The 13,865-nt window shown below is 44.1% G+C and overlaps 1 protein-coding gene across 2 annotated transcripts in view; it reads right to left on the bottom strand.

Annotated features, from left to right (window-relative positions):
* The window catches only part of SLU7 (spliceosome associated SLU7), a 313,168-nt gene that overhangs the window by 94,161 nt on the left and 205,142 nt on the right, over positions 1 to 13,865 (bottom strand). For both annotated transcript variants that reach the window (XM_086931394.1, XM_086931393.1), the window contains exons 13-14: positions 11,588 to 11,692; positions 7,529 to 7,603 (exon numbers count right to left, since the gene is read on the bottom strand). In XM_086931394.1, coding sequence (XP_086787520.1) covers positions 7,529 to 7,603; positions 11,588 to 11,692 — 180 coding nt within the window. The remainder of the gene's footprint in view (positions 1 to 7,528; positions 7,604 to 11,587; positions 11,693 to 13,865) is intronic.

The raw sequence follows: 13,865 nt of genomic DNA, 5'->3' as shown, positions 1-13,865 counted from the left end.
TGACCTTGCCTTGTGGACCCAGCTTTCATTCCTGGGTTTACCTTGTGTAGGTTGCTTGAGGAGGTTGTCACTGCTGGAATTGTGGGCAAAACTGTTGTGACCCAGGTTGGTATGTTGGATACCTGTATGGTTGGTAACCTCCTCTGTACAAAAAGTGCCCCATTCTCATACGCCACGAAAAGGAATTTTTCATTACCTAAATATCTTGCGGTATTTATATCAGACTTTATGGATTGGAAGGCCTCAATCTGTTTAGGTAAGAGGGATTCACTATTATATTGCAGGTCTAAAATTTAGCTTTGCACCTTTGGTCTAAAAAATTGGCTTTCAACCACACCTCCGTAAGACTGCAGCTCCTGCTAGCTGTCAAACCTGTGGGCGCAATGTCCATGGCTCAAATCAATGACTTCTGAGGAGGCAAGTGCTCCTAGTAGGATCTTTTTGGCCTTTACTCTGACACCTGGAAGACTATCTATATATAGTGCCACATCTTTATTTATTTATAAAGTTTTATATAGCGCAAACAAGGTCCCGAAGGATATCAGAGCACTTTACAATAGGCAGAAAGAAAGAACAAGGGGTTAGTATAAACATCAATTGGGAAACAGCAGCAAAAAAAGGAAGATAATACAGTAAACAGGTGTCCGCATGTGAAAAAAACAGAGGAGATGATCCATTGTAGCTGGAGGTACCAACGTGAAAAGAACAAAGTCAGACGAGTTGGATGTGCCTCCTCCCCTTACGGTAAGAATGTACTCATTATGAATCTTTTGGCTTCCAATCTGAACGCCGTCGTCGAGGAGAGGCTGCGTACTTCAGGTGGCAGAGAGTTCCATATCTTTGGGGCGGCCCTGGAGAAGGCTCAGTGACAAGTTCTCTTTTTGTTAAGGACAAGAGGTTTCAAGAGGAATGTAGAGGCGCTTCTTGATGCCCTCTCACCACAAGATAGTTCAAGTTTTTGCACCAGATACGTAGGAGTATTGAGATGAAGGGCTTTGTGCACAAGGACTGCAATCTTAAGCTGAATTTGGGCTTCAAAGGGTAGCCAGTTGAGAGATTTAAGGACTGGGGATATATGCTTGTTTCTTTTGGCACCCGTAACTAATTTAGCAGCGGTGTTCAGTGATGCCCTGAGTTGGGCCAAGGCATATTTGGGTAGGACACAAAGAGTAGCACTGCCATAGTCTAACCTTGGCAAAACAAGCGCTTGGACCACCTGCTTGAAATCACTTATAGGCAGGAAAGCTTTGATTTTCTGGGGGTTCTCAACAAGTGGTTTGCACCCTTACATACATTGCTGATATGAGACTTTATATTCAGGTGCTTGTCTAAGGTGACCCGAGCGATTTGGCTGAGTCAATGAGGATCGGAGTGCAACTGAAAGCAGTGAGGTGAGACAGCCAGAGATCTAGCTTGGGGATGTGGATCCGTGAGGGGAGGATGGAGGGGGGGACGAGGGGGTGGGGGAATGAGCATGAACTCTGTTTTGGAGGCGTTGAGTAGGAGATGGTTTCAGTTAACCAATGTTGCGTAAACGTGAGTATCGAGTTAGGTGAGATGATGCTTTCCAGGGATTACATTTTCAGATACAGTTGTGTGTCGTCGGCATACATGTGGAAGAGAATGTTCGTGGAGTTTAGTGCGTTAGCTAGAGGTTCCAAGAAGAGGTTGAAGAGGATTGGTGAAAGGGCGGATCCTTGAGGGACCCCATGTGTACTGGAGAGGGCTGAGAGAGAGAATGATTTGCCTTGACTCCCGATCCGAGAAAACCATTCTGTTTTGTAGGATGAATAGTAGGATGTCATGATTAACTGTGTCGAAAGCTGAGGAAAGGTCAAGGAGGATCACTAGGCAGGATTCCTTTTTGTCTAGTATTTTCAAAATGTCATCCATAACGAGTGTGAGGGCCGATTCGGTGCTGTGTCCCTTCCGAAAACCAGATTGATGCTGGTCAAGAAGTTGGTAAGTCTCGATGTGAGCACAGAGTTGGGATTGTAAACATTTTTCAAGAAGTTTTGCTAGAGTGGGGTTGTTGGAGATAGGACGGAAATTATTGAGATCGGATTTGTCAGCATTGTTTTTTTTTAGAATGGGTGAGACCTGGGCAGCTTTTAGGCAGTCAGGGATCGAGTCTTGATAAAGAAGCATTTACAATCCTGGTCCAGGTGGGGATGAGAGCGCTCTTGATTTCCTTGAAGATGGCCGGAGGCAACGGGTCACTGAAGTGGTTAGACAGGTTAGTAATCTGGGGAATCTGTTTTATGTCACTTTCACTAAAAGGGGAAAAGGTGCCCCAAGACGCATTGTTCTTGGCTATCATGAAGGTCGAGTTGCACTTTTCAGATACGTCATGGGGTGAGGCAGCAATCAAGGAGGGCAATTGCGCCTTCTTAGAGGCTAGGTCGATAGTGATATCCATATCTTTGATTTAAGAGGTTGAGCCTTCTTCAACACCACCTCCATGTTGAAATAAAAGAGGATGCTGGGATGGTCCGACCAATCAAAAAGGGGTGTAGATTCTAAGGTGATGGTCTGTTCTTTGGAGATGATGAGGTCTAGAGTTTCACCTTTAATGTGGGTTGGTTGGTCACAGTGTTGAGTCAAATCTTGATAATTTAGAAATGATTAAAGGCAGGATACCGCATGGTCATTGGGGTTGGACCAATGCAGGTTGAACTGTCGGTCTTCTCTTCCAAGCATCGCCAATGAATTTACTGCGCGTACCGTTAATGCCGACATTGAAGAGAAGCGATTTCCGATGCTGGCCAGTAGCCTTCCCTCCCTATCAGGTGGTGCGATATTGGAGCCGATTAATTATTTGAAAGGCGCTGGGCCGCTTGTGTGACCATGTAGTCTTGTTTCAGGGGTCCAATCAGGCATACTGGAGAATCTTCTAGACCAGTGTTTCCCAAACTGTGGTCCGCGGACCCCCAGGGGTCCCCGACACATTCCTAGGGGGTCCGCAGGCAGCAGTTTTAAAAGCACTGCAAAGTATCTGTTTAATTAGCTGTGTTCAAAGAACAATAAAAGTGTCAAGATAACAACAGTGATTAATGTCCCTGCTGGAGAGACATGAGTTTTGTCCAGTGGCAGCTTTTACTGAACTAATGTAGCACAGAGGGTTAATATGCCTACTGCAAAGAACTTGTATCATGTATTTTCAAAAACAGTATTTTATATGGAAACTGTCATCAAACAGCCGCTTGCAAACTGCAAGTACAAGTTAGTTTCTTATGTTTTTTCTCAGTCTTTCATTATCCTGATGCTTCTAAAAAGGTTTATTTGGGTTGAAATACATTTTTATTATTAACCCCATGGCTGCTAAGGCAATTCCCCTCCTGTGCTGGCGATTTTATTTTTACATTGTTTTATGACGAGCTGGGCTCGTCATCAGTGTACGAGGAGGCTACACCATGACGAGCCCAGCTCGTCATCAGCTTGGAAGGGGTTAAAGCCAATGCTAACCACTGTGTTATGTTCTGAATCCTAACTTTGTGCTTCTCCAGACCAAGCACTCTTTAAAAATGCCTACCAGTATGGATGACATGTGTATCCCACACATTGTAGTCCCCTTTGTATTATGTAACATTTTCTATACACCGATTGACACATATGATTCACTGTCTCTAGATGTGTGTGATGTAAAGTGCTCTGACATTCTACAATAGTATGAGAGATGCTATAAAAAATGAAATACACGTGACAGAGCGGGGCTATGGAGAGATGAGAAGCACTGTTGGAGGGTGATACTGGGGGAATCATTGAAGAACCCCCAGAAAGATTGTCACATTCTTGTGCATAGTCAGGTATTCATTTACTATTCTTTAAAAGCTAATACAATTTAATATATAATGATAAATGTGTTGTGGAATGCACCATTATTTCCTAAATTTCTTAAGGGGAGAGCCTCCCAAAGCCCCCTTTGTAGGGGTCAGGCTCAATCACTGCACTTGGTGTGCACCGTATGGGCACTGGTCTGAAATCATTTGCCAGGGCTGCTTTGGGTTTCCAGTCTGGCCCGGGAAGGAGCAGGAGCCTCGTACTGCGAAATAAAGCCAAACATTGAAAAGTCACGGAGATGCAGCACCAACCTTCCCATTAACTTTTTTTGTTTTCTTGCAAATTCTTTCAATATAAAATACAACAGAAGTGGCGGATAGTGTCACTAGCCTTCTTGGCTTAACAGCACACTTCGCCCCTTCAGAAACGCAGGGCTGCACCATATTTACAAGAATATGGTGCAGCTCTGGCGCTACACTTAACAGGGGAAGATTGTTTATGTACAGGAAGATCCCCCTTCCTGCACAGAAAAAATCTTGAAATGTAATTTTGTCACTTCTATGTGTGCTGCTTAATGCAGCACACATGGAAGTTACAAAATGTCATTTTTTTTTTTAAGGTTGTTGATGTGCAGGAAGGGTCACCTTCCTGAACATAAACAATCCAAGGCGTTTTGAAAAAACAAAGAGAAATTAAGCATTTCCCCTTGTTTCGCCAAGTTCAGACCAGGTTTTCTCTGGTCTTAATTTTGGCGCTGCTTCCCATTTATGCTGCCCTTGTAAATAGGGGGCAGCGTCAAAATCAATGGGTGTTGCAGGGGAAACGCCCATCGGAACACCCACTGCCCACCCTTTTCACGCTAAGCATTGGGTGAAAGGGGGTCTTAATTGCAAGGCACCGTTAAGCCACTTTAAGTGGGTTAACGTTGCCTTGTAAATAAAGCAAAGCCCCTATCGCCACGGGAACATCTCAAAAAGTGATGTTCCCATGGTGATAGGGGCTTGTAATATGCCCCATAATCATTAGTAATTTGAGTATTTGTTTTGTGTGCACACGTGTGCTAATTTTTTCTGAATTACTGTTTTAATGTTTGAAATTTAAATCCTACAAATTGCTTGGGGGTCCCCGGCTTCCAGTGGTGGCTCAATGGGGGTCCTCAGGGGTCAAAAGTTTGAGAACCACTGTTCTAGACCTTATACTTATTATCTAGATGTGGCAACATTGCAGCCCCTGTAGCTGGATTTTTCATTGTTCTGATACCTCCCGCCAATATGTAATCAACAATAGGGATAGCTTGGACAGTTTTACAAAAGGTTTCTTTAAAATAGTATAAGAAACAGTCAGATTGCTTTGTTGGCATTGGAAGGTCAAACCTTTTTGCCGTGTTCTCTAGGAGATTATGGAAACCTCCTATATCTTCCGGCGGGGAATCCGTAGGTGTTGGTATTGGGGATGACTGAGTCAGAATGAGATAATGATCCCACTCAGTGTGGATATCTCCAAGTTCCCCTTCTTTCCTGTCTTCATCAGAGAACAATCTATCCTCCACTAGCATGGTTTTGGATTGTGGTGCATGCATTTAGGAGGCAGCTTTTGGGATATTTTTTTGCATTTGCATAGTGGAAGGCTGCACCCATGGAGTCTGAGAAGGCACGGTAACCTGCCTAGGCGAGGCAACTGTAGTTAGGAATCGCTTGTGGTAATCAGCGAGCATCACTTGTAGGTCAGTCACACATTGGGAGGCATATCACATCCTCCTGGTATTGTTGCTGTGGATATGGCTGCAACTGATCTAAATAATGTAGGCTTGCTTGCTGAGGCGGGTAATGCTCCTTGCCCGAATACTCCTCTTACTCCTAGTCATCATCTTGGTGATACTTTACATGCAGCTCTAATGGACAGTGTGCCACACCAAAAGAGCCATCATCATTAGTGTCATCCTCATCCAGCAGATGACTAGGTGGCAAGAATAATACTTTGTTTGGAGATGTATGCTCTCGCCTAAAAGATACTGTTTTTTCCAGATCCTTTTTTCTTCCCTTGTTTTGTCTCTCATCGACGAGTTTGCTGGTAGCAGTCTGACCAGCACTGTAGATGTAACTAGCATGACTGTCAGCTGTTTCATCAGCAACGTAGCAGGGACCAACTCAACCATCTACTGTATTGTTGATGTAGTTGTCGTCGTCTGAACAGTCCATGATCACTGTTGTTACCGTTGTCCTGGTCGATGCTGTTCCCATCAAAGTAGATTTCTTTGTCGATGGTGTGCAAGTCGGTGATTTCTTTGTCAATGGTGCAGACAACAGTCTCTTGAACATGTGAGAAACCTGAGGAGAAGGTGTAAAAGGTTCAGATTTTGAATTTTCCTGATGAAATATGTAGCTTGTGAGAATGCCTTTCAGAGGTTCTGTGCTCTCTATAAGATCCATGGTGGGTCTTTGTTGAAGATGTTTTGGGAGGCTTGTGTGGTAACCAAACTTCTGATCTCTCCCTCTTTTGAACCCCTTTGGTAGATGAGGAAGAGTTCTCACTGTCTTCCGCTGAAACAGGATCTTCCTTGGCTTTAAGCTTTTGGAGCCACAACAATAACTTAACCTTCCTGTCTTTTAGGGGTTTTGAAGAAAAAGTATGGAAGATCTTACAATCCTTTACCTTGTGAGATGGGCAGAGGCAGTATATGCAGTCGCTGTGTTGGTCCTTCAAATGCAGCTTCTTCTTTCTAAAGATTCAACATGGTCTGTGAATACCTTTTTTTTTTTTAGCCAGTTCTGACCTTGTACAGTCAGATCTGAAGCAGATGATCACTGGTAAAATCTCTCAGAAGGTTGGATAGCAGGTTGAACTGAGCAGAGCTCAAGAGAGACTCCCTCACACGACGTGCGGTAGAAAATCAGAGAGACAGAGGCCTCTGAGGGGAGTGTTCTAGAGGGTGCTCCTACCTGATTGGTTGAAGTTTAGTCTCTTTTAAATGCTAGAGATATTTTACTAAAGCCAAGGCTTTATGGTCTTACCAAGTTATGTTTAACATTACACTGCGTTTCTAGTTTTACTGTGGAACTCCTACTACTATGACAGGGAATGATTCAAGAAATGTGAATCTCTGAAAGATCAAATACCAGAGAACTATACAACTTTCCAGGTTCACTTATGGACTTCACAGCTATTTCCTCTACAAACAGCAAGTAGGTAGATCACATAGAAAAAACATAGTAATTATAGTCTGTCAGTTAAACAGATGCAAATCTGTTTATTTTTTTTAACAGATTGGCTTGTTCCTGAAAGTTGGGGAGATGGTACCCTTCAAACTTTTTGTGGATGTCATTTTTAGAAATAATAATACAAGGTTTTTGAATAGCACCTTCCCATTAAAATAAACAAATACAATGTTACAATACTTGGCCCAGTGTTCCTTTATAAAATCCAACATGTTGGAAAAAAGGACACAAGTATGGTGTTGATACTTTTGTTGGAAAAAGTTATTAAGGCTTAAGCACAAAGTGCTCCAATATCAAAAAATGCTCAGCAATTAAAAAGCAGTTAATGGGTTAAAAGAGGCAAGCAATGCTGACATCCTGCATTAAACTTTTAAAACACTATCAAGCAGCACTTTGATATTTAGAATTTGAGGTAATCAAGCCATTCCTAGCAGATTTGCAGAACCAGTAAATCAGTAATCACACCAGAGAGGGCTGGCACCAAGGAAAAGCAAACGAAAGGGGTGGGGGTTAGCGATGAATGGATAGCTTACCTCAACAAGAGTTTTTGGCTTGGTCATTATCTCATCTGCTACAGGCTCATCTTCTAGTTCACAAATATCGGTACCCTGTGTTGAAGATACAGTCATTATAAAAGGGACTTTTACTATTATACGATTGCTTCAATGTTCTAAATCAGAGTTAAAGGATTTCAGAGTATTCCTGATCAGTCAGGATGCTGGGACAATGGGTTGCAGTCGTAATTATTACCTTTAAATGAGTTAACAGCGCCAGAAATTTAGAAGTCAGTCACACTAGTGAAGGTGAAAAGTATGTAAGCAGGATTTTCCAAACTTAATGAGCCAGGTAAAAGGTTCTTCTTTCCTTGATTTCTCCACATTAGTAGAGTTAGGTGAATACCAAAAGGCAATTGAAAGCACAGCTGAAGTCATGGTCCTGGGCTGGTCAGACGACATTTTGTAAGACGGTTATACATACATATATACATATAACATATATATACACATACAGACTGAAAAAGCCAATGGCTACATAGACGTTATAGTTCAGCTCAGATTTTACTCGTAGAAAAGCAGTGAAATTCCGCAGTTATGATTACCTAAGCTAACTATAACTCATGCCCCCGCAATGTACTGCTTATGACCTCACATATTACATCACTCATGACATGATAAATGTCAGCACTGATGACATCTCTGATGATATCAAGTCACTGTCAGTGTTTTTAAGAGTTTATGGGTGTTAAACATATATACTAACCTACTACAAAAGTTAAATTAGTATTCTAGGTGTACTACTACTGATTGATAGTATTTTAACATATATTATGTGAGTGGCTATGTAACTGTATGTATCCTTGTGTGTACATATGGGTGTGTGATTTGCTGTATGGGTGTATAAGTGGGTGTGTGAGTAGATGTGTAGGTGAGTGAGATTGCGTGTGAGTGGCTGAATTAGTGAGTGCGTGGGTGGGTCTGTCACTGGCTGTATGGGTGAGTGAGTGGCTGTATGGGTGAGTGAGTGGCTCTATTGGTGGGTAACTGGGTGTGCACTGACTGCATGGGTGAGTGAGTGGGTGTCTGGATGGATGAGACTGGATGTGTAAATAGCTGTATTGGTGAGTGAATGGCAGTTTGAGTGGATGTTTGGTTAAGTGAGTCGGTGTTTGGTTAAGTGAGTCGATGGGTGGGTACATGTATTGGAGAGTGACTGTGAATGGGCGACTGACGTATGAGTGAGTGCTTGTATGGATGTGTGAATGGGTATGTGGTTGTGTAGGTGTGTGAGTGCTTGTATGGGTGAATTAGTGGCTGTGTTGAGAGGCTGTGTGGGTGGGTGTGTAAGTGACTGTGTAGGTGAATAAGTGAGTACCTGTGTGGATGTGTCAGTGTGTGGCTCTGTGAGTAGCTGTATGGGTGAGTGAATGGTTGTGTCAGTGGATGTATGAATGAGTGGGTGAATGAGTGTCTATGGAGGAGTGAAAGGGTTTTGAGTCCTGGTATGGATCTGTGATTGGGTATGTGAGTGGTTGTGGGCATACAAGAGGTTGTATGGGGTTTTAGTGTGTGTGTGTGAGTGGTTCTGTGGATGATGTCAACAGCGATGTCATTTGAGATATCATCAGTGATGTCACTGACCATGTTATGAGTGATGTAATATGTGGGGTCATAAGCAATGCATTGCTGGGGCGTCAGTTATAGATAGCTCAGGTAACTATAACTGTGGAATTTCAATTGTTTTGTATGAGTGAAATCTGAGCCTAACTAGAACGTCCCTGTAACCCTATTTTTTTCATTTGTAAGGTTTTTCAAATTCTATTTCCTAACTATAAGGCCCTCGTCACCTTTGTTTGAGCACATTTCTATATGTTTTTTAACTGGTAGTTGCATTTGCAAAGTGGAGGCGAAAGGGGGAGGGCCTCCAACCAAATCTCAGGAATCCTGATTTGTCGGACTGACTGGAGGTAACAGGAGGGCTGCTGGGCCCCCAAGAACCCTCAGTATCCAAGAGGAGTTTATCCCCCAACCAGCAGTACACCAGGAGGTGCGTTTGCAGAGTGGTGACGGAAGGGGACATGGCATTTGAAGTCCTCCCAGCACTCCTGCTGTTTGGGACTAACTGGAGATAACAGGAGGGCTAGTTGGCCCCCAAGAGCCCTCTGCAGCCAAGAGGACTTCATTCCCCATCCAGTTGTGCACCAGGAGGTGCATTTGCAAAGTGGTGATTTAAGGGGGTGGGGCCTCAGACGACTTGTGGTGCTGGGCTTTTTTTACTACTTTTTACAGGAGGGGGCAGTGTGCCCCCTTCCCTGGGCTCCTATGGATCCCAGGGAGCCATCCCCTGGGGCTAGGACATTATGAAATGGGGGAGGGGGACCCGCTCCCTGGCAAATTTCGGCTGGAAGGGACCCCGCCCCCAGCATTTGCAATCCCCATGGGAGGCGACCTCTGTTGAGGGTGCCCTGGTCTCACCGGGGCATCCACTGAGCAATGATGTGGGAGCCGGAACTGTTTTTACAGATAGAGAGCTGCTAACATGCGGCTCACTGTTTGTAAAAGCAATTGTGCCACGCTTTGAACAAGCAGAGAAAAATGCTCTCACTTGCTGAAAGCGAAGCACAGTTTGCTATGGCTTGGCAAGAGCTGTAAAGCTCTCGCCAAACTATAGCAAATAGATGTGTTGGAGTGGGCACCCCGGGACATATCAGGAGCCGGCCCTGGTGGGGGTGGGGGGTGGTCCCCAGGGCCATGTATGGCTCCAGGAGGTGGGCCAGCAGCCCCACTCCATTCTTGTCATTTGCCCCGGGGAGGTGATAAGTCTCCGGGTCTGCAGGTGGGCCATGCAGCCCCCATGCATTTACTTTTACTTAAGTCCCAGGGAGGTGACAGTACCCTGGGCTGTGGGGGCCGTGTTGGTCCTCCCGCACTTCTATAAAACATTGCCCTGGTGAGGTGGCGGGCTCCAGGGCTGCAGGGGCCTGCGCGGGCTGCTCGTAGTTCAATTATTCATTTCCCCAGGAAGGCGTACGGCCCGCCACGCATACTGCTACATATCCCCTCAGGACTTGCCCCATTCGGGGCTTTTTTAAATCAATTGCGTAAGCACGCGCTTATGTTCTACAAAGAAGTTTACCACAAATTCATTGTGACCTCGCAGTAAAAGACTATGGCATGGGACAGGATATTCCTACCCTGCCCCTTTTATTTTATTTAACTTTTTTGGGGGGTTTGGGCTCGGTGAAGCGAGTCCCAAGATGGCTGCTAGCACTTCCTTTTGAAGTGTTGGCAGCCAATTAGAGCTGTGCATTTCCCTCCACAAGCTCGTCTTTTTTCGCTAAGGCTTGGTGACCACAGATATCACTATAATTTTCAACCTACATTTCTCCAGATTTACTGAATGGATTTATACCAAATAAAACAAAGCACAATCTACGGATCAAAATCTAGCCTTCTGCCAAATCTGGTGTAATTCCATTCAGTGGTCCGGGCTGTAGCCGTGAGTGTTGACATGTCCTATGGGAAACTAGCAATGCAAACGCACCCTTTTTTTAACCCCGTTTTTTTAAATCCCCACTTCATGAATCGCCCCAAAATTTCTGTGTGCAACAAGAATCACTGGAGCACATTCTCTTTGAAAATGTTGTGAAGATTCATCAAACAGTGCCAAAGTTGTAGGCAAGTCAAAAAACGCCTGTCTTGTGGAAAAATGGTTATAACTACCCTACTGGTGACCATCATTCTGCCAATGCAAAAACTGATGTAGATCTACTCCGTTTGGTCGTAGGGTAACAAGAGTACCTGTCGCACTATGATAGCTACCATGGTTTACATGGTTTGATAGCAACCTCTCCCAATAACTCCTCAAATGGGAATCATTCACAAAAAAAAGCAGCATTCAGATTACATTTATAGAGCCAAGAGCAGTGAATATGTATGGCTTTAAACACATAAAGGATCCATCCATATGCTTTTAATTGCATAAACATTACACTTGTAAAGCAAACTTTCAGCTATGCATTTTAGGTAGCATTTATATGAATGCTTGTTTTAGGTCAGCCAGTACGTATTGAATAACATTCTCCAAACACTTACAGCGATTTCTTTTCCAGCTTCTCCAGTACAGTAGGAAAACTTGACAAAAGAGTGGCAGCAGCCATAGCCCCACCGGAAATCTTTCCAATACGAGCCCCATATACACTGAAATACAAAAAGAAGAACTACAATGAATTTTGGTACAGCTTTTAATCCCAGACTTCTCTTGCAAACACTGCTTCCCCTCAGACAGTAATGCCTGGAGAAGATACATGCCTTATATTTCTCGGTCTCTTGAACAGTAAAAAAATGGAGAAGAGGGCACTTGTTGATCCATTTTAGGTCGAACCTATATACAGCATGTGCACTGTATGCTGTGGGGCATTTTGTGGCTCCTCAACAAAACACTAGAACTTTGACCCCTCCCACTGTTTACTACTGGTTGACTTTCATGGTCACTCTCGATTGCCTCTTTCTTATTCATGTCCCAATTTGTCATTCTTGTGCTTGTCCCTTTCAGGAAGCATTCCCTCTTAACCGTCGCTTTGATTGACTTGTGTACTGATTACCTCCTGGTGCTCTTCGTCACCAGTGCTTCTACCCACTCTCCTCCATGTTCTGCTCACTGGTGTGCTGTAAGAAACTGACTCTATATATACTACACCAAAATGAGGTATAGTGTGCATAGAGTCCAAGTGACCCCAGAGGTAGGCAGAGGTTAAAGTTAGATAGAACCTTACTCTCTAATTGTGGTAGAGTGGTCGGGCAGTATCAGAGGACAGTGTTAAGCATTTGATGTACACACTCACTCAGCAAATTAATTCACACACTCAATAACTGGACTCTATGCCAATTGGGTTTGTATAAAAATATATATGCAGTTGTTTTATTTTTAGAACCAAGCAAGCCTGGCACAGGTAAGCATTAAATACTTTTCAGTAATAAGTTACTGGATATAGAACAGTTTGAAAATGCAAGAGAAATTGTACTTTGTTTGATTTACAGAGGATGCAATAAATTGCAGCACTTTAGCAAATACAGTACATTGAAATGAATAGGCTTTTTTAGTAAATTACAGGTAAGTTACTTTTTACGTTACTTTTCTAACTCAGTGCTGGATACCTAGATTCAGCACTGGGACATTTCCTGGAAACAGATAAGTAATTACGTTTTGGTTATCCGCATGATTTTTAAAGAATATTTTTAGATTTCAAAACGCCACTGTGTTTTTGATGAAAAACAGTGCATTGAAATGAATAGACTTTTTCAGTAAATTACAGGTAAGTTACTTTGTATGTTACTTTTCTTACTCAGTACTGGATACCTGGATTCAGCACTGGGACATTTTCTGTAAACAGGTAAGTAAATACGTTTTGGTTATATGCCCGATTTTTAAAGAATATTTTTAGATTTAAAAACTCCACACTTAGAAACGTTTTGGAAGAAAATTGTCAATGTTATGCTAAGGAGGAAAAACAGATTAACAGTTCACAGGTAAGTAATTAACTGTGGGAGTTAAGGTTCTGGGGGTAATCTCAGGGGTCCCACAGGGTCAGTGATGCACTGTTGCACCCTGAGCAGCACTAGGGCGGCTAGGTGCAGAGTGTTGAGGCCCAATGTTATCCAAGGGGGATAGGGAGCCTCCGGTTGGTGGCTGCTCGCAAGCAGGCCACTGGGTTGTGGAAGCAAAGCTCCTAGGGTTAAGGTCAGGGCAAATGGGGAAACAAAGTAGCACAAAAGGTGCACCCTCAGCAGCACTGGGGCGGCCGGGTGCAGGGTGCAGAGTGCTGTTTCAACATCGGGCGCCCTGTTGTTTTCTATGGCCAATTGCCACTTTGCAAAAGCACTGCAGGCAGGGAGACGAAGGACTTCTGGGTGCGACCACCAATTGAAAAGGAAAGTTGGGAAGTTAAGGGTTGGTTAGGCACCGTCGGTTTGGGCACACAAGGCCGTGGGGCGTTGGGTGCAGGGGTGCCTTTTGGGGTCGGATCTTCTTACCAGCTCCTGGTCGAGGTTAGGGGGTCCCTCTGGATTTAGGCTGCAGGTGTCGGCTGAAGGCTTGAGGCAGGTCAGGGGTCACTGGATCTTGGGTCAGGATCGCCGGGGTGACCTCCTCATGATGTTTTTTCCATCGAGCTAGGGCAGGGTTCGGCGGGTGCAGAGTGGGTTGGATTCGCGGTCTCTGGCTGGTGCCAAAAGCTGCAGTTTGAAAAAAATCCGGTGTTCGCTGGAGATGCAGTCTTTAGAAGTGAAAGCAGGTAGGTCCTCCAGGTTTCTGGAGGTTGCTGGCTGCAGGACACACTGGGATCTCACAGTAGCAGGTTCGAGGGGGAGACAG

The sequence above is a fragment of the Lissotriton vulgaris genome, chromosome 7 (genome assembly GCF_964263255.1).
Source record: "Lissotriton vulgaris chromosome 7, aLisVul1.2, whole genome shotgun sequence".
In the NCBI taxonomy this organism is placed as follows: Eukaryota; Metazoa; Chordata; class Amphibia; order Caudata; family Salamandridae; genus Lissotriton; species Lissotriton vulgaris.
Note: the sequence above shows the minus strand (reverse complement) of the source record. Positions and strands in the feature narration are given on the sequence as shown.